Raw genomic sequence first — 19,881 nt, 5'->3', positions numbered from 1 at the left:
CCTTTTCCAAAAAAGGGAAAGAAAAAAAGACGAAGGGAAAAAAATGCCAAGTAAGGAAAAGATTCGGAGAAACGCAACCCGACTTGACAAACCCGACAAACCCAACCAACCCGTTCAACTCGAATCGACCACAACCACAACTCGACACAACATTCGACAACACACTAGACCCACTCGACTGTCCAAACCAAGAGTCAACCGCCAGCGACAACGATGTAGACTTGCGTTGGAAGGGAATGTACTGAGTCAGAAGACCCTGACTCAGATTGACTTTGTGAAACGGGCGCAGGCGTTGTTGGCCCCTGATGGCGACGACAATGAGGGTGATCTAGGGTACATTGATAGAGACGATGGAAATGGTGATTATGGGCTATCTGCTAGCTTGCCAAAAAGGTCGAGGAAGAGTACGGGGAAAGGAAGAGGAAGTAGCAGGAGAAATGTGGCTGAGCACGATGAGGACAATGATGATCGAACTCTCACCCAAATGGGATATGTTCCAACCTCTAGACTTAAGGGCCATATCGGCAGAATCCACCTGTCGCGCAGTAGATCGGGTGGGAAGAAAGGTGGGGTCAAGATGGAGACTATTGGGGAAGAGCCGGAGGTGGAGATCAGTGACAGTGATGTTCTGAGCCCCAGGACCAAGACCGCACACCAAATGCTCAGAACAAACAAGAAAAGGAAAGCCTCTGAGGTCGACATTCGCCAACCATTGCAAGGAGTTCCCTCATCTCGATATGTTGACAGTGATTCAACCTCAAAGATACCTGTGACAGCACGGAAATCAATTAGACTCGTGGTGCCATCATCACAGTCACCAGATAGCCCGAGTCTCCTGTTATGTCCACGGACGTTCAAGGAGACTCCGCCCAGGTTCCCGCTTGCACAGGTATTCTGCAATGTGACGCCAAAGAAAGTAGATTCTCCCGTTGTGAAGGTTGAGCCTAAGACGCCCGTACGCCCTTCACTGATCGCACAGTATGAAATCCCCGAATCGCCTTTTAATTCAACTTCAGCTAGCTCTCCTCCCCGGAGTTGTGCAGTGGAATCACCAAAGAAAGTGAAAACAACACCTGCCACATCCTCACCATTAAAACCGGAAGATAACATCGACGAGACGCTCTCTACGTTATCCCATTCTCTGCCAATTCAATTGCCTGAATATGACCCCACAAACGCTGATACAAATACCCATGTCCCCCAAAAACCTAGAAAAATGGTTATATACGAGACAGACGCAGAATCAGAGGAAGAGGAATTCCATGACACAACTTCTCATGTTTCCGCCGACGAGTACGATTCACAGCGTACCAAAAGCCAAAAATTACATCAAGCTGAAACTCAATACGAAGACATAAATGACCTGCATGGCCTGCCCACCCAACGTAGGAGTTCAGTTGCTAATCAGGAGACCTGCAATGATCTACCGGGAGCAATTCTTGGATCCGAGCCGTCCATGCTCTATTACCGCAAGCCCATGAGTTTTGCGTTTGACCCAGGCTCCGAACTTGATAATATCGATTCACAGAAGCTAGCGGAACTCTTTCCAAGTCCTGACTTGGGAGATCGGGAATGCCTCGCCCCTCCACTTTCAACAATCCCGGAAGAACTGGAAGAGGCTCAAAATAAGGGCCATAAAGCCCATGTGCCAAAGCCAGCCAAGGATCTGACCGAACCGCATCGCTTATTTGTCCCCGATTCCCCACCACATCGGCACGCTGTCGTTGCACCGGAGCGGAATGTTCTACCACCGTCGTCGCCTCCAGTCCTTTTGGTTGCGTCCTCAGAACAAAGCGACAATGATGAAGGACAGCAAGGTCGCGCTGAGTCGCAGGTTACCAATGGTCAGGGACTCGTAACTGTCAGTCAATTGTTGACGGATAGCATGATGGAAAGTGTTCCCGAGCTGCCGGTCTGGATGTCAAGTCAGTATCTTACGCAGGAAGAGGAGGAGGCGAGTGTTGAAGAGTAAATTCTAGATCCAGCTTATATTCCATTGATATAATCTATTCATGTGCATAGTTCTGTTAGCGAACGCTCAGGAGTTAGGGAATATGGCTGCTAGAGTATAGTTTTGATCGGGATACACTGGGAAGTTTGGAGTTTTGTGGTAGTATTGTTATTTTATTTTCATTTTTCTATAGACTTATCCATCAAGCTATTCATCTTTCAAGATACCTATAATTATTTCTTCCTGGTCGTTTGGTTCTGATATCACGTGAATGGCACTCTACGTGCTTTGCCGTCTGCCGTACTTCAAGCATCAACTAACTCCAAACCACCAAATGGCAGAGGATGAACATTGAACCTCCATGCGACATCAACTACGGAGCACAAGTCTGAGAGACATCACCAACACTGACATTTTGCATGTAGTGACACGACCGGAATGAATAACACATAGCCTCAATTAATTGGAGGTTTAGCAACCCTGCATGTGAATACTGAATCATTATCTCCAACTATTAATCAACTCCAACTCCAAACCACAGTCCCTCAGTCGATCAGACCGCGGTTATGGATGTAGCTTACGATCACATCCAAGAGGAGATCCTCTCCTCAAATAATCAAGATATCCAGTTCTCCAACCAAGTGGCAGGTTCGGGCGCAACCGACACATCCGCGGAATCCTCTCCGCGTCCCAATCTCGGCCTCACCACTGAATTTCAAGAAACATTTCGCGCCTTCTCCTCGAACCCTTGGGGAGCTCGACTGGGCGGACTGTGGGGCAATGTTCGCAAACAGGGAGAGACATACTATCAAGGAGCGCTCCAGGAGTATGAGGCTGCGAGCGAAGAGGCAATTAAGGGCTTCACGGATTTGCGAGCTAGTATCGTTGGGAGAACGAGAGGATTGACATTGGGAGGATCGTCGAGGGCTGAAGATGGTGGTAGCGGGGCAAAGGACAAGGGGAAAGGAAATGAAAATGACAACGAAAATGAGGGGGATGTTGTCACTCCTACCGCTGCGGGTGCGTACCAGGACAAGGCTGCTGGGGATGACGGAGATGGGGAGGGTTTCATTTCTCGATTCCGCTCTGAGGCTGCGAAGCGGTTGAAAGATATAGAGAAGGCAGAGGATGCTGCGGATGAGGCGCTGTTGCGTTTTGGGACTAATATACGCAACTTCCTTCGTGATGCCGTGAGCATCGCGCCTCCTGAGAGCACCGATGATAATAATAAGGTTTTGTTCGAGAGTAGGGATGTTGATGGGAAGAGGGTTATTCATACAACGCGATTTGAGGCTCAGCTACATGCTATCCATTCGAACTTTGATCGCTTAACGCACGATCCCGTGAGCGGGGAATGGCCCGCATGGAAGAGTGAGTTCAGGGTTGATAGCAAAACTAGTGACATTACGACGGACCTAGAGATATACCCTGAGCTGCGGAGGGCGATGGAAGCGCTTGTTCCGGAGAAGGTTGACTATGCGGATTTCTGGTGTCGTTATTATTTTCTCCGTATGGTGATTGAGACAGAGGAGAAGAGACGGAAAGAAATGTTGAAAGGTTTGTTTCATTAGCTTTTTTTTGTTTATTCTCTACAATTTCCCTGCTCCTACTAACAACGTTCACAATAGGCGCCACGGCCAACAACGATGAAGAGGTAGCCTGGGACGAAGATTCCGACGATGACGCAGAAGCTCCACCCACTCCACATGTGACCATCGACAAGAATGCTGGTGCTTATCCCGCAGTGACTTCTCCGACAGCAACGTCGGCCTCACGCCTCTCCTCTGGAAACGATACGCCAAAGGCTGCTGAACCTCGTCATTCCAACGACCAGCAATCACAGGCCGGCAGCGATGCCAGCTATGATCTTGTCAGTGGTGCTCCAAGCCGTGCTTCGGATAGTCCCAGGGGTATCGGGAAACCTTCAGCAATTTCTTCATCCGCTGCGAAAACCGATGATAGTGACGAAGAGGATTGGGAGTAATAAATCAACGGAGAATCCGGTCTCTGTTCAAATCTCATGGCTTTGCGAGACGGCTCGTGTATTAGTGACTACCTTATCTTCGTTTCAAGATAATAGCAGTACTGGATTTCATCCCCATTGCTACCAATATGTACGCACACGTCTGGGCTTGCATCTCCAATCCGAGATTTGTTCTCCATTTTTTTATTTTCTTGTTTTCAGTCTCTGCTTGTGCTTTCACTATTCCCCCTTGAAATCCATGTGGTGTGCTTTTCCCAACCACCCTGTGATGGTTATTGGCGTTCCTTACGTTCCTCTTTGTTTTTATTTCGGTGATGCATGTTTTGTTATGGTATATTATTTGTTGGATATAGTCAGAGGTTTGAATTTTATTGTAATTCTGGCTTTCTGTTTTGTGTTTCTTTCTGTGCTTCTTTCCCTTTTGAATGTTTTCTCTTCATTATTTTATCAATTTACTTTTCATCTTTTCATGATTTCCATTAATCATTCGTCTAGGTATTCTGATTTAATTAAGACTGGGACTTCACTCCTCTGGTGTACAAATGTCAATTACGAATATCAACATTAACTGTCAATTCACATGTATATTGACTACCTGTTGGTGATGAGGTATATACAGTCTAAAAGAAATCCAGGCGGGTTACGAAGGTGGGGAAATCACAAGAATGCTCACCAGAGTCTGAAGAGTGTTGTGCATTGTAGCCATTTAAACAATTTCTAATTGAATTTATAATTCTTAACTTGTTATCGTTTCCCCATCATTCCCCCATATGCATTAACTAACTATCCGACTCCTTCCCTGAAATATTCTGTAAAGATTCGGGACTAGTTCCTAGCCCTTCGTCTTTTTGGCTTTCCTGCGGAGGGATCAGAGGACTACTCTCTCGTTGCTGTGGTTGTCTCCTAAGTGTTTTCGGCTTCCAACCTCCTGGGCGAGACGGGCGTACAGAGGGTGACGCTGGGGAATCCAAATGGTCCTCCAGGGGCGTCGTTGAACGACGTGAAGGCCATCTAACCTGACTAGATTGTTGGCTCTCACGGCGAGATATGGGATACGTGCCGTTGAGCGGTGGTGTCAATTCACCTGCTCTAGCGTTCCATACTGTGGAGTTAGGTGTCGCAGTTATCACCTGGTCAAACTCGCCGTTGGTGCCATTGTACTGGTAATCCTCACCGTGAGGTTTTAGGGGACTTTCGTTGTACGGGTCCCAGCCGACTTTGCGGCGGGCTTCGGCACGGACACGCTGGCGGTGATGCTCGTCGCCACCCGCGCCAGTTGCGGAGGACTCTTCCAGGAAGAAATTAAGGAGCTCATCGGTTATTGAGAGGTGAGATTGTTGCTGGAATTGTTGGAGGGAGGTTAGGCGCAGGAGGGTCTCGAGGAGTGAAAGAGATGTGCGGATGTTGTTAAAGATGGGGTTGGAGATGGTATACGGCTGGTGATACTGGGACTGTTGGGTATATGTCTGTGAGGCAAACTGTTGCTGTGTGGTGGCAGACGCTGGTGAGAATGAGGGTGATCTGTGATCCCCGTGGATATGCAAACTTGTCAGTTTCTCGGATATCTGTGCATCCAGGGATTGGGAGAGTGGCTTCCCAGTTGAGGTTGAAGCTGATAGAGGGGCGGGGGGTTCTGGTTCCGATTCTGCTTCAGTTTCGGAGTCTTGTTCGTCGCTTTCGTCATGGACTTCGAAGGCTACCCATTCGAGATCCAGGTCGGGTGGGAATTTGTATTGCTGAGGTTCAATTGGATTATGCTGATTAGTGGATGATGGTCTCTTTCTTCCTAAGAGTTGTGCGTCGAGTTGGGATTGCTCTTCATCTTCAGAATTGTCACTCGTTTCTCCTTGAAGCCGATCCAATTCGGCTTCACATCGGTCTATCATACGTCGAGGAGGGATGGCATTGACGTCTCTTTTGAGAAGTAACACAGGATTATTCACTTCCCCTTCATTTCCAATATTGAGAATCTTGCCGGTATCAGCGTAAAATATTTTTGAAATCTCGTGAATAGGAATTATCTCTCTGATTCCCGCAAGAGCAACATCTTCAAAGCTGCCATGCTTCTCTTCGTCATTATGTACACGACCATCATCAAGGTCTTCGATAATGAGTATTTGGTATGCAAATTCATCTGTTTTGGCTTCGCCGCTGATATGCTTCTCACTAGAAAATTCACGCGGAGGATGCAGGTTTGTGTACGATGAAAACATCATATCCATAGGTACCCGCCGTACTTTGACTCTTGCTTTGTGGATTACTTCTTTCCAAGTAGTATTCCGGACGCTTACTTCATCTATTGGTCGGATGTGTCCAGAAAATAACATGTACACTGATAATGTGAATGTCGGACCTATTTGTACCGGCTGTGAGGGTGACATAGAGTATTGTGTATCTCCTGTAGTCAAAAAGGTGCTTGCTTGAAGCAATCGTGAGGGTGATACGGACGCAGGAAGCGAGGTAGATAGACTTGCCCCCGACGTGGTAATAGCAAGGTTAATTAACGGCACAGCATCCTCGATCCTCTGTAACACATTTCGGATATCCTTGATAATGAATCTAATTTCGTCATCAAGTCCAGCACGGGCCTTGGATGAAATTGCCCCTTCTTGATATAATTCCTCCACTGAAACAGCTTTCGCAAGTCGTTCACCAAGACTTTGAATATCCCATCTTAAAGCCTTGGTAAGTGACAAAGCGGATTCGAGAGATGTATTGCCACGTGCGGCTCTAGCGTTCTGTTAACCATAGAACATACAAAGGTCTATAAAGGAAGCTTACATCAATTCAATCATGTCAATGGCTGGAGATATTATCTAATTGCTTTTTCAGTCAGTATCTGAGGCCTGTAATGAGGAACAGCACAAATGGGTATATTTGATAAAAGATGAAATCCCAGGAAGAAGCAGGAAACACACCCTTATTTTGCTCTGCAAACGATCCTGGAGCATTTGTAGCTCAGACCGTTGGGAAACACTGACATTCTAATGAAGGGGTTAACAAAAAATAGCTCCGACAACCGTCTAGGGTGTACATACCTTGAGCAGTTTAGAGGACTGGCGGATGGCATATCCCGCAGTAATGGCAATTCCAGAGCTAATATAAATTAGCATGCTATGGGTATGGATCAAAGCCAAATAATAGGATTCCTACCGGATAGCATAGTTCATCGCCTGCTGGGTTACCTGGGAACATCGGTCAGTTGATGATGTAAACCCACCTCATAGCAAAGGATCTTACTATTTTCATACCTTCGCAAGAAACATATCCATCGTGAAAATTAATATAGCATTATGTCACTTATACAAGTAGGCGAACATAATCACATAATGGTATAATAGAATGAGACTTGGGGGGCCTGATGGAGATGTTCTATAGCAGGCAGCACGCAGTTCTAATACCTCAAGTCTCATACACAAGAACGTTGCTAAATTCCCTCTTTAGTTAGTACCATAGCGAGCACAGGGGAGAAACCAGGAATCAACTGAAGAATGTCAGTTCATATTAGATGTCTTTAGAATTGAAACGATGTTTGTTGTCGGTCTAGCTGGGAAAAATTGACTAGGGGAAGCGCTAAACTTTGGAGGAGTTGCGCAGCTAATTATGTCATCATCAAACGACATTACCGCGATATAGACTAGACCTGAAATAGGTTTAGCGGTCTGTGCCTAAAAATCAACCTCAATTTAGTTGTTCCCGCTCCCAACTTACACCCATCGACAAATCTACTCCTTTTATTCCACCCTCTGCGGTTATTGATACTGTCAACGGCGGGGATACATGCAGGTAGTTTCTGTTTCTTTCCTTTGGCGTTGTATTGCTATAACTACTGGTGTTAGTTCTTTTTCCTTGCCATTATGTCGAACAAGCCGCTAGACTCGTGGGAGGATGACCCCGCCGCACAAGACGACAACCTGTCCAGACAGACTCAGCAGAGCCTGAACTTGAGCAATCAGCCGCAGCAATCATCCTTCCGTCATGGAGTTTCGTCATTCCAACCGGGTGCGGCTTCATTCCAACCCGGCCAACAATTCCAGCAATACGGATACCAACAGTACGGCCAAGGCTACCCACAACAAAACTATGGGTTTTATCAGCAACAGCCGTATGGCCAGTATAACCAAGGCTATGGTCAGCAAGGAGGGCATGGTCAGGCCTATGGTCAACAGTATGGGGGCTACAACCAGAATACTGGCCTTCCCCAACAACAGCACCAGCAGCAGCAACAGCAACAACAACAACAACCGCAGCAGCAGCAGCAACAATGGCGCCCGCAGTCAATTGCTGAACGACCTAATGCTGGCGCTCCCACCGCCCCCAAACAGGCCCCTGAGGCTGTGAAACCGAAGATGACTGCTACGGCAGAGCCATCCAAGGCAAAGGTCCTGTCGATCGGTGGAGATGCTATGAAACCCAAAACCCCAACTTCATCTACAGCTGTTACACCTACCCCGCCTTCTTCCGGCATATCTGTCAGCGAATCACAAAATGCGAATGGTCCGTCGGCAGCCATCGCTGCCTCGAAGGTTACCGCTGCTAAAGCGATTGAAAAGACTGACAAAAAGGGCATTTCCAGTGGCAAGACATCGCCCACACCATCCTCCGGGCGATCTTCTCCTGCACGTGGCGGGGAAACCAAAACTGCAGCTCGTGATGCCGACGCTATCGCCAAAGAGCAGGCAGCGGATGTCGATGAAGCTACGCTTAAGGAAATTTATGGCGAAAAACGTGAACACATTAATTTAATTTTCATCGGCCACGTTGATGCAGGCAAATCCACTTTGGGTGGAAGCATCTTATATGCAACCGGTATGGTGGATGAACGAACCATGGATAAGTACAAAAGGGAGGCTAAAGAAGCGGGACGTGAGACATGGTACCTGTCGTGGGCTCTAGACTTGACAAATGAAGAGAGAGCTAAGGGGAAGACTGTTGAAGTTGGTCGGGCCTTTTTCAAGACCACTGGAAATACACCTGATGGTCCAGTAGAGCGCCATTATACTATTCTCGATGCGCCAGGCCACAAATCCTTCGTCCCAAATATGATTGGTGGTGCCTCGCAGGCTGATGTTGGTATTCTTGTTATCTCCGCTAGAAAAGGCGAATATGAAACGGGTTTCGAGCGAGGCGGTCAGACCCGAGAGCACGCACTATTGGCTCGGAATTCAGGTGTGAAAAAGCTGATTGTGGCCGTCAACAAAATGGATGACCCTACTGTTGAATGGAGCAAAGCCCGATATGATGAATGTACAACCAAAATTGGCAAGTTCCTTCAAAGCATGGGTTATGCCAAGGCGGATCTGCACTTCATGCCCATTTCCGCGCAGAAGACTATTGGCATAAATGCGCCCGTTCCCAAAGACCTTGCGCCCTGGTTCGATGGTCCCAGTCTTCTTGATTTCCTCCACAACATGAGAATGCCCGAACGTAAAATCAACGCTCCCTTCATGATGCCAATCAGTGCAAAGTACCGTGATATGGGAACTGTTGTTGAGGGGAGAATCGAATCAGGTGTTATAAAGAAGGGCTCCTCGTATATTATGATGCCCAACCGCGAAGAAGTCACAGTTACGGCGCTGTACGGTGAAACGGAGGATGAGATTGCAACGGCAACATGTGGTGATCAAATTCGGGCTCGACTTCGGGGTGTTGAGGAAGAAGATATTATGCCAGGATTTGTGTTGTGTTCTCCCAAACGACCCGTCCACTGTGTTACTGCTTTTGAAGCGAAGATCAGAATTCTTGACCTCAAGAGCATTCTCACGGCTGGATTCAACTGTGTTCTCCATGTGCACGCTGCCATTGAAGAAGTGACCTTCGCCGCGCTGTTACACAAACTCGAGAAGGAAACTGGCAGAAAGAGTAAGAAACCACCTCCATTTGCAAACAAAGGGCAAACCATCATTGCCCGGCTAGAGACCATTGGGGGAGCCGGTGCCGTTTGTGTAGAGCGATTTGAGGATTACAATCAGCTTGGTCGTTTCACACTTCGTGATCAGGTAAAACATCTCCCGCCAATTATGTATCCTTTGAATGAGCTCTAACTCTTTCCCTGCAGGGACAAACCATTGCCATCGGCATGATCACTAGGCTAATTACCACGGACCAGGCAACAGCAGCGTAAAGCAACGTTTTTATTTCCAAGGGAATCTCTGTCTTAATTTTTCCCCCTTCTTTGGATCACGGTTGCTGTAACGCATTTAGTATCCGGCAAAAGTGGTTGGACGATGTCATGAAAGGGACGTGCATAAGAGATCCCCCGAGGAATTATAGCGCGTTTTGATATCATGACTAAATAGACTATTCTACGGAATTTTCTATCCATATTATTTTTTCTTTTCACCAAAAAGCGGGTAACAGGTAAAATTGAACAGAATTTTATATTAGAGGACAGCTCCTTTCGTCACTACGCGCATACTCTTACCTGATTACAGCGCCAAGAATGTCTTTTTCTATTTCGTAACTATTCTCTAAGGGTTTTCGTAGAAACGGTGATAAATGAAAAGAAATAAAAAGAAGATTAATCAAACACGCTATACGCCATTCCCAATAATTGTATGAAAACCATGCACATCGTTAAATCCTAACAAAATTGAATGCAAGTAAGAGACAGGAGGGATGATCTATCATCGCCGCCTCTTTGAAACCACCTTCGTGAACCCATCCTCATCAACCACAGGCTCAGGCAAGAATTTCCCTCGTTCCCATTGCCCATGTATTCCCTTCTTTGTCTCCTTTGGAGGCTCAATCTTCGACACCTCCATTGGCGCCGTTGATGCATCCTCCATTTCAACATCATCTGCCCAATCCACAATATCATCGTCGTCATCGTCGTCATCTTCATCCCCATTCACCTCCACCTTCCTGAAAGCCCCAATACTCGCATCCGCATCCGCATCCGCACTCGCACCTCTTTTCCCCTTCCACTCCTCCCACATCCTCGTCACCCGCCCAAACTCCCCCCTCCCTGTCTCAGCTCTAACCTCCATAATCCTCCTCGCTACCTCCCCTGCACTCTCATCCTCAACCACAACATCAAACTCATCATTCATAACTTGTATCAGGACATCCTCCACATCCTCCGCATCGGTCTCTGGCCGGTCAACAAAGAGGTCTGAGATAGCACCGCAGAGCCAGTCGCGCTTGTCGCCGGATGCGGGGCCGCCCCAGTTATTGTGCACGGCGAGGTTGAGGGCTGGCCAGGAGTTGAGGATGAGGGTTATGCCGAGGTCAAATTGAGCGGAGGCGTCTTTGCTCACTGCTTGCTCTTGTTGCTTTTCGGATGGCTGTTGTGTGGAAAGGGTGGCAGTGGTGGCCATTATGTTTGGTGCGGGATCGACGAGAAGTGTCCGTCGGAATAAGGAAGGGTGATTGAGTGCAGTTTTTACTGTTTTCCGCCCCTGTTTTTGATGACTAACTGTGGAAAGGAGAAAGTGCAGAAGAGGACTCAGAAGTGCTTCAAGATATCATTAAAAAGAGGAGAGAGTGCAGGGTATCGTTGCAGTGTGCCCTGTCTCAGGAGGAAAGTAAATATTTGGTATGGGAGTTTATATAGTTCCAACTACAACAATTTTTTTTGTAAGGTTTTTTGGTGGTGGAGAGATTACCAAGAGACAGACTCCCATTCGGGACTAGTGTGATCGCTGCTCTAACCAAGTCACCTGACGGGTGATCCCAGTGAGTTGGAGACAATTAGCTGGTTTAATCGAACAACTTCACCGTAACTGAAGCATTGGCCTTCCACTTTATTTATGCTGGAAACTATGCCGAAGCTCGGAGCCCAATATATGAAATATATCTATATATATATATATATACATATATAGATATAGATATAGATATTTTCACCCTTGCGACGGCTGGAGGTCGCCATGCATAGAATAAAATTAGGTTCCAAAGAAATGTCTGTCTATGGCCGTGTGAACAGAGTGCACAGAATGCAATTCCCGGTTGCTAACAACTTTTGAGGAAATATATGGCAGATCCTAAGATGATTTGCTAAGAAACCAAGACTTCACCCGGGTTAAGACAAGGCCCTGCGCCGACAGGCCCGCCTGTACCACCACTACCGATCGAAACACGACCCCACAATCCATGCGGGCATTTATCGGTTGGCTCGGCCCCACCATAGTTTGACAGCAATTGACAAGAGCCTCCAGAAAACTGGAACCACAAGTTGCAGCCCTCAGTGTTGAAACAAGCTCGGCAGCAGCCGGACCTGTCGGTAACACCGTGAGAGGACCATGTACCTCCCCCACTCCAGGCCAACGATCTCCATGTCTCGACGAGAAGAGTCGGGTTGCGACACGGGTCCTCCTGACACACCTTTTTGCCGGTCGGATCAGCAGGGAGTGGCGCGCATAAGCCGAAGGATTCACAGCAATCGGAGGCATCAATGCATCGCGCTATATGAGGATTCCATTAGCTCGTTTTTCTCTGGCTCTTTGGCTATACCTGCACATTGTGTTGTTTCAGGATGCCTAGGTATTTATTTATATGTAGCTACTGTACATACATACCTCCGATATCGTAGCATTTGGGGGCCTTGAGGTCTAGCAAGCAGAGACCTCCGGAACGCGGAGTAAGGCCAGCGCATTTATAACCGGGATGACAGATACCATCTTCACATTTCCCATTCAGGACTTTTGGGATGCGTGGCCTTGGTATCGGGATTGGAAGGATGTTCTTTGGTACGAAATTTGGACTGTTTTGAATATTGACTGACTCCGGGGTTTGCTGGGTGGAGAGCCCCACAAGGCTCAGTAGCCCGGCCAGAAAAAGTGACTTCATAATGCTTTCACAATAACGAAGTGAGGTTTTTTGTAGAATTCTGAGCCCTGAGTGTATTCAATGCTTAGATCTTGCCTAAAACACTGCAGTCTACTACGAGAGAAGAGAAATGGGTGAGCTGCCTTCTTTTAAGTAGTAGCGTATCCTCTGAGTTACCATCTGCTCTTCAGTTACGGGTTTACGATAGAAGCTAGCTGTAGCCAGGAACGTGGCTTTTTCTCTGCCCTGCCTCGTTTTCCCAATCAATTTTGGGCCGCCGTTTCGCCAATGGAACGAACAAGCAAAGGAAATGGAAAGTTGGATTGGATGAACTGGATGCATCACACTTCGTACTCTTGGTTAGGTAGCTGCCGCTGCCCAGTGTTCCCGCCCCCAACATTTTTGATCTGATATGACTGGTAGCCAGAATTCTGCTTGGTTGCCGAAATTGCTCTTTCTATCCTACAACGAGAAGCGGCATAGAAAGTCACCCAATTGAGCTTTGCTCAAGCACTTGCATTGCATTCAGCTCAATCCCATAGCTCAGCCATTGTAGAGCAGAATTCGACGTGCAGGGTATATTGAGTTTTGCGTCTGAGAAAGAGGCCTTTTTTTGGTATTAGGGAAATTAAAGATACGTGCTTGGCCATTCGCTCAGCTAACATTGATTATTTAACCGTTACTACCCCAAAATTCAATCCACGCATTTAAAAAGATAGCGCGAAAGCAACCCGGGAGCAGGCAAATCGGCGACAATGATCAAGCGAGCGAAAACACATGGTTTTCAATTATTGGGTTCCAGGAGAAAAAGAAACCTAGAAAGTGGCACCCCATCATTCAAGAGTAACTAGATGAAGTGCAATTCGTTGTTTCCGACGCAATCCATGAAGTCTCAGACATCAAGTTTAAGTGGCGTCGCGTCGGCGGTGTTTGCACAGCATAGTCAGCCACGGTTTGCAAAGTTTCCATGTCTCTGTGTAAGTGGCGGTTGTTCTGAATGATGATTCGATCGTCGAAGATGCATTGACACCCTGCGGGCCAACCCCAGCCCGGCAGCGTTGGCCTTCACGATGAAGTGCCAAAAAAAATAAAATAAAATAAAATAAAACTCCGTTCTTTTTAACAGTCGTTAAGATCGTTAAGACCCAAGCCACGCTAAAAATGCTCCGCCTTGATTGGCTAACAAACTTGTGGTATCAACGCATGGCGCAGGAAACTAGAGTGAAAGTTCAAGATTTCGATCGGACACAAGTCTCGCTGTGCAGATAAGGTTGGAGGAAGTTGGAGGCAGGTAATCTGATGGGGGATTGGAATCAGGATCTGCTTAAGTTTTCACAACTGAGGGGCGGTCTCTTGGTAACTAGTTAAGGTCCAGGTCTTGGAGAATAGAATCAATTGGAACGCCACGAAAGAGGGCATTTTACGGAGCACCGGTTGAGATGGACCTGATGAAGAGCCAAGGTTTCCGGCAAGCAAGGTGAGTTTGCTTCAAGGTTATTATCGATCTCACATCGGCACGATCGCTCGGAGAGACTTGATTTACTGATAGTTAGTTGGCTCAGCCAAACAGCTCTACTTTTATGACGTGTCGGGATGGGATACTTCCAAGGTCATGGGCAAGTTTTTACTGTCCCATGAAATGTGGTTGGAGTTAGAAAGGGAACGGGATACGATCAAAAGAATTTGTAAACAAACCGTCAATTTAAGAATCTACCTCACATCCTTCATGTAACTAACAGACCTCAAACCTCGTGTTCAAGAAGTTGATAGCCGAAACATACCTACTATCAAATCTGCTTGTAGTTACGGCTCCGTGATCGTGCATCTCAAAAGTCGCAATTCCACAAGTCTGGACTCGTATTTTGTGGGCCAACCCAGTAATAATTTGCCATGTTCTCGATATCGCGCGGCCTCAATCATTGAGCGGTGTTTAATGAAGGGTCGGTCGGTTCCCATTCTCTCAGCCTTTGGGCAAAATCTCTATCATTCGGCCCACGGAGCCCAGCCTGTTTCACTAGATGTCTTCTTCTCATCATTGATCAGAAACAGAGAACACCAGAACAGAGTAAGGTATACACAATTGGCAAGATAATGGATCCACTGCATTATTCGAAGGTAGCATGAAACGTATTCATTCAAGTGGATCGATCTCATCTTCCCACAACTTGGCATGAGGCTCACCCCGGGGGGTTGAAGTTATTGGATTATGTCAGCCATGCCCATTAGTTACTAGTTATCACGTGCCACTGTCGGATTAACTAATGCTGCTTCGCCTCGGTTAAGTTAACTAGCTCTGAAAGGGGTGACATCATCGACATCCTCCCCTTTGGAACAAAGTGGCTCTTCGTGCCAAAAGACCTTGATATCTTTTTATCGCCAGTCTCGATTGAAACTACATCAAAACTCCATACAGTTTCCATTGGAGGCAGAGAGGATGCCTTTCAATGCGTTGACCGTTGGTGCTGCGGTGGCACCCACTGTCCTTTCGACACTACTCTCTCATGTAAATACGAACCCCAGAACGTAGTTTTACCCGAACTTTGGAACTAAAGCCCAAACTAGTATACAAATCGCAAAGCCTATCGAAAGAAACATGCCGCACGCATTTCTTATCACGAAGGCCTGGATATCGTTCGTCGCTTTCTCTATTACTCTTCTCTCCATACCGTTGAAGACCTGCAGTCGTTTACATCGCAGAGGGTTCCTTACCCCAGATGGATAAACGTTGATGCAGTTGTAATTCCCGAGGATCATGTCGCAGCGGCAGCCGACCTCCTTATTATCCAATTGGGACCAGACGGCCTGTCGCGGGTTGGGGGCAGCAAGTGGTGGCAGTGGCGCGGGAGTAAACGCACTCTCCAAGGGGAGTGGATAGAGACGGTGCGTGATTTAGCAGCCCGGCAGCGGCAGGGTACTCATTGCAATCGAATAATGCTCTACATTCATGGAGGAGCATACTATTTTGGCAGCTTGAATTCCCATCGATATCAGATACAGAGACATGCAAGGAAACTGAGGGCTAGAGTTTTTGCTCGGTAAGTCCTTGCATTTCCGTGCTTTCATATTTTGTCCATCAGGACGGCAAAGAAGGTCTAATCAGTGGTATGCAGTAAGTCTATTACCACCTTATACCTAAGCTGTAAGCAAAGTCACATAATCCAGCAAATTATAACCGTGAATAGCGGCATACCGGCTAGCTCCACAGTTCCCTTTCCCTTGCGGGCTGCATGATTGCCTCGCAACATATCTTTATCTGCTAAGCAGATACAAGTCTTCTGAAATTATAATAGCTGGTGACTCTGCAGGGGCTGGAATGGCCCTGTCGTAAGTATCCTATCCTATCGTATGCGATCCGGAACATTGAATGTCTGATATCTCATCTAGCGTTTTGGTTACAATACGCGACCAAAGACTGCCGTTACCCGCCGGAGCAATACTAATCTCTCCTTGGGTTGACTTAACGCATTCCTTCCCATCGGTGTCCGGGAATGGGGACGGGGACTACATTCCCCCTTACGGTTTCATGCACCGCCCATCTAAGTCATGGCCTCCCCCTAGCGCGGATGAGCTGGATGAAATCGTGAGAGTTGAACGAACTGCCCGAGCAAAACGGCACTTGCCTGCTTCAAGCGCTACTCCAAATAGGATTGAGGACAGCCAAACTTCTGTCCGGCGGTCCCCTGGACACGCGCCATCTGTACGTAGTTGGAAAAGTTCAATGGGACGTCGATCGTTCTCTTCAGTTAGTGAGAATTATGATATATTCCCTAATCAAGCCAGCTGCTTGGAGATCGAGATCGACGGGAAAGTCGTTGAAATAAAAGACCAGATCCACATGTACACCACAAACGAGTTGCTATCCCATCCACTTGTTTCTCCTGTTCTTCAGCCTTCCCTGGGTGGCTTACCGCCAATGTTTGTCCTTTCAGGAGGCTCGGAGCTGCTTCGTGATGAACAGATTTACCTGGCTCACAAAGCTACCGATCCACATTCCTTCCTACCAAGCGAGGAATATCTTAACGTTCACGACCCACACCGCAATGCTGTCAATGGATATCCACCAACATTCGTTCAGCTCCAAGTATGGGATGATGTTTGCCATGTGGCCCCTACCCTCAGTTTCACACAGCCAGCCAAGTATATGTTTCGATCAATAGCCCAATTCGGCGCTTGGGCACTGGCTCGAGCCCAGCAGACAGGAGTCGAAATTCCTAACCAGGTATCGGAAATTTCGTCCAGAGATGTTGACACTCCATATTCGGCGACACAAGGCCGCATGTCACCCAGTCCATACTCGGGTTTCACCAAGATTGGAAAGGCTGGCGATCCTCTCCCGCCTTTCCAGGACTACATGATCCGCCAACGGGTTGATATAGATGGCAACATATATCCCTTGGCAGCAAAAGCTTATCTTACCGCATTGCATATAACTCCTGAAGATATTGGCATCCCTAAACCGGGACCAGTCCGGAAATGGCTGAGAGCCAAGGAGGCGTGGGATAGAGCCTTTTCGAAGGAAAAATCAGCCTGTCAGCAACAGAGGCTCGAGGAGATTATGCAGAGGATTGGTGTATTTCGGCTTGGAGAATTCCCCCCACCATGCGCATTGGCATCAAGGAAGGATATTTCTGTAGCATATGAAGAACAGGAACACAAGAAGAACCACGCGATGTGGTTCTGGAGTCTTCTATCATCCAAATATGACACGAAGACCATGGAGAACGAAAAAATTATGATGGGGATGGCGTACCAGGAGGGCAGACGACCTTCTGTTAGGTCTTCTCTCCGGAAGAAATTACTGCCACATGAAACGGAAACGGAGAAACGCCATCTTCCAGCAAACCGTAATGGATCTTGGCCAAGCTACTGAATCTATTCCAGTCCTTGTGCTTTACCCAGGGTCAGAACGCCGGAACTTCTAATCAACGGGGTTACCAGATGCCAACGCTGACCCTTCTGGCCAGCCACTGGTGATACAGCCCATTGAATCCCAGCCAGGATTCGCTGACCATTCTTCTAAGTTTATGGACGACTCTGGAGCTGCGGGACAGTCTTCACCAGAATACACAGATGACGCAAGCGCCGTAAAGGATGGGAAAGGGTTCATCTCTCCCATCCCCACTGCTGAACGACCGGATACAAATTCCAAAAATCCGTTTGAACAGAAGTCCCCAAATGGTACCGCATCCAGTGCCTCAATTATTCCCATCCAGAATGGCATACAGGATAGCGGCGGCAGTCAAACCAGAAAGGAAGGTCATGCTTTTCGACGAGTTGTTGATCACAGCCAGCTTCTTGAAAAATGCAAGGAAGGGATTGGTCGCGTTGCAAGTGTGAGTGAACCAAAGGTACGGCCTTTTTTGGAAGAGAATGGAAAACCTAATGTGTGATTTTGAATATCTTACCGAGTTCCCCCTTCAATTGTGGAAAATTCCCCTCACAGGGTTCAGCTCAATAACGCAAGAATTTATTCAATTGTATAGAACGGAGTACGATTTCTCGGGAGACCAGGCTCAATAATTGATTAGCAATTGGGGAGACATTGTATTTTTTGGGTTCAGTTTTCCCCCAAGCTGTGGAGGTTGGGAAGCTGCTAGACTTCATGTTCCGAATGGTAATTTTATTTAGTCCACCATTTTCATGCATTTTTCGTGTGTCGTTAGGACGGCTTTTGATGATTGATTAGACCTATACTCTCAATTGGGTGGGACGATTGGACGGGTACCTACATATCCAAATTTATATATAAAACGAGAATTTGGCTTATAATAGGCGTTGACCAGGAACTCCTTTTGACACTGCATTCAGAGTACCACATCAAGATATAATAAAGATCACCAAAGACTCTTTAATCAAGAACTGCTGGCTTGCGTTACCGTCATTCTAATCCGACTTTGCGCACAACTTGCTCCGCAACTTTCATAAAAGCATTTCTCCTAGTACTGCGCTCATCGCTTTCCTCAGCCACAACGGTTGGAACCCCCCTGTCCGCATCTTCACACACGCGCGCATCAAGAGGGATGTCGCCCAGGAAATCTATACCCAGTCGTTTACACGCTGTTAAAACGCCCCCACCGTTATGTGACTCAGGATGTCCAGCCTCCAACTCAATTTCAGATGGCTGAGAGCCTCTCCCAGAAAATATCTTCGTTTCCTTGCCACAATGTGGACAGGCAAAATACGCCATATTTCTCACCATGCCGAGCACTGGGACATTTAATTTTTCGAACAAACCAAAACCTCGGACTGCGTCACGCAGAGCGATATCTTGGGGCGTTGACACAATCACCGCTCCGTCAAGAATTATTTCCTGGCCAATTGTGAGTTGTACGTCACCCGTTCCTGGAGGTAAGTCTAGGATAAGAATATCGAGGGGCCCCCATGATACCGAGTGTAATAGTTGGTGCATTGCTTTCGTAACCATTAAGCCACGCCAGGATATGGGTGTTGTATCCATTATAGGTGAGGTTGGATCATCGGTAAGGTGTTTGGAATCGGCAGGTGGAGCTGGGAGGAGGTATCCCATGGACATGGATTTAAGGCCGTAGTTTGTCAAAGGTATGAGGCAGTTATCTACGTTGGGAAAGAAATTAGATAGTCGATCTTAGGCCAGATTTTCAATTGTTTCAAACGTGATGGCTCATATCCCATACTTTGGTCAAGGCGAGGTTCTCCAGAGAGGTTTAGGAGAGTTGGTATGGAGGGGCCAAAAATGTCTGTGTCGAGAATGCCGGCTCGAATACCTCGACGGGCCATTGCAAGAGCAAGATTCACTGTGAATTAACATAGTAGTTAGCCAATGGCCACTCATGCGAGAAAGGCCATCATCTCCACCGCACGGTAAGGAAGTCGGAGGCGCATACCAGCAATTGTAGATTTCCCAACCCCGCCCTTGGCCGAAGAGACAGCAACCACTTTATTGACATCTTGAATTTTCCTTTTCTCTGGAAGACCTCGTCGACGAGGGAATGATGGTGGCGTTCCAGAACGGGGCAGGCCCTGGAATCAGCATCTTAGCTCTGTGTAGTGAGTCGCAGAAGGATTGATATATGTACGTACCAGTGGATTGTCGTAGTGAAGCGGCCGCAGGGTAGAAAACAAGCTGCGCCGCATATTGGCGCAAGAGAACTGATCCCAATATGGTAAACACTAGTGTTCACATTGCGAAATATCACCC

At 47.3% G+C, this 19,881-nt stretch overlaps 8 protein-coding genes across 8 annotated transcripts; 4 read left to right on the top strand and 4 right to left on the bottom strand.

Annotated features, from left to right (window-relative positions):
- Positions 1-43: 43 nt before the first annotated feature.
- On the top strand, positions 44-1,972 carry PAAG_01295 (hypothetical protein; the record flags this gene model as incomplete). The annotated part of the gene is made up of 1 exon (XM_002797390.1): positions 44-1,972. One exon carries the CDS (start codon positions 44-46, stop codon positions 1,970-1,972), a length of 1,929 nt encoding a protein of 642 aa, XP_002797436.1.
- Positions 1,973-2,517: 545 nt separating this feature from the next.
- Positions 2,518-3,935, top strand: PAAG_01294 (BSD domain-containing protein; the record flags this gene model as incomplete). The annotated part of the gene is made up of 2 exons (XM_002797389.1): positions 2,518-3,508; positions 3,580-3,935. 2 exons carry the CDS (start codon positions 2,518-2,520, stop codon positions 3,933-3,935), a joined length of 1,347 nt encoding a protein of 448 aa, XP_002797435.1.
- Positions 3,936-4,714: 779 nt separating this feature from the next.
- Positions 4,715-7,207, bottom strand: PAAG_01293 (ran-specific GTPase-activating protein; the record flags this gene model as incomplete). The annotated part of the gene is made up of 6 exons (XM_015844303.1): positions 4,715-6,665; positions 6,717-6,751; positions 6,854-6,919; positions 6,974-7,031; positions 7,089-7,120; positions 7,187-7,207. 6 exons carry the CDS (start codon positions 7,205-7,207, stop codon positions 4,715-4,717), a joined length of 2,163 nt encoding a protein of 720 aa, XP_015701084.1.
- Positions 7,208-7,792: 585 nt separating this feature from the next.
- On the top strand, positions 7,793-10,059 carry PAAG_01292 (eukaryotic peptide chain release factor GTP-binding subunit; the record flags this gene model as incomplete). Its single annotated transcript, XM_002797387.2, has 2 exons — positions 7,793-9,934; positions 9,994-10,059. The coding sequence occupies 2 exons, from the start codon at positions 7,793-7,795 to the stop codon at positions 10,057-10,059; spliced, it is 2,208 nt and encodes a 735-aa protein (XP_002797433.1).
- Positions 10,060-10,561: 502 nt separating this feature from the next.
- PAAG_01291 (pre-rRNA-processing protein TSR2) lies at positions 10,562-11,254 on the bottom strand (the record flags this gene model as incomplete). The annotated part of the gene is made up of 1 exon (XM_002797386.2): positions 10,562-11,254. One exon carries the CDS (start codon positions 11,252-11,254, stop codon positions 10,562-10,564), a length of 693 nt encoding a protein of 230 aa, XP_002797432.1.
- A 679-nt stretch (positions 11,255-11,933) lies between these two features.
- PAAG_01290 (hypothetical protein) lies at positions 11,934-12,725 on the bottom strand (the record flags this gene model as incomplete). The annotated part of the gene is made up of 2 exons (XM_002797385.1): positions 11,934-12,340; positions 12,455-12,725. The coding sequence occupies 2 exons, from the start codon at positions 12,723-12,725 to the stop codon at positions 11,934-11,936; spliced, it is 678 nt and encodes a 225-aa protein (XP_002797431.1).
- A 2,413-nt stretch (positions 12,726-15,138) lies between these two features.
- On the top strand, positions 15,139-18,094 carry PAAG_01289 (lipase/esterase family protein; the record flags this gene model as incomplete). The annotated part of the gene is made up of 6 exons (XM_015844302.1): positions 15,139-15,207; positions 15,267-15,739; positions 15,815-15,843; positions 15,887-16,028; positions 16,089-17,548; positions 17,643-18,094. The coding sequence occupies 6 exons, from the start codon at positions 15,139-15,141 to the stop codon at positions 18,092-18,094; spliced, it is 2,625 nt and encodes an 874-aa protein (XP_015701083.1).
- A 488-nt stretch (positions 18,095-18,582) lies between these two features.
- Positions 18,583-19,817, bottom strand: PAAG_01288 (nucleotide-binding protein; the record flags this gene model as incomplete). Its single annotated transcript, XM_015844301.1, has 4 exons — positions 18,583-19,277; positions 19,358-19,477; positions 19,568-19,703; positions 19,764-19,817. 4 exons carry the CDS (start codon positions 19,815-19,817, stop codon positions 18,583-18,585), a joined length of 1,005 nt encoding a protein of 334 aa, XP_015701082.1.
- Positions 19,818-19,881: the final 64 nt, after the last annotated feature.

Source organism: Paracoccidioides lutzii (assembly GCF_000150705.2).
Source record: "Paracoccidioides lutzii Pb01 unplaced genomic scaffold supercont2.2, whole genome shotgun sequence".
In the NCBI taxonomy this organism is placed as follows: Eukaryota; Fungi; Ascomycota; class Eurotiomycetes; order Onygenales; family Ajellomycetaceae; genus Paracoccidioides; species Paracoccidioides lutzii.
Note: the sequence above shows the minus strand (reverse complement) of the source record. Positions and strands in the feature narration are given on the sequence as shown.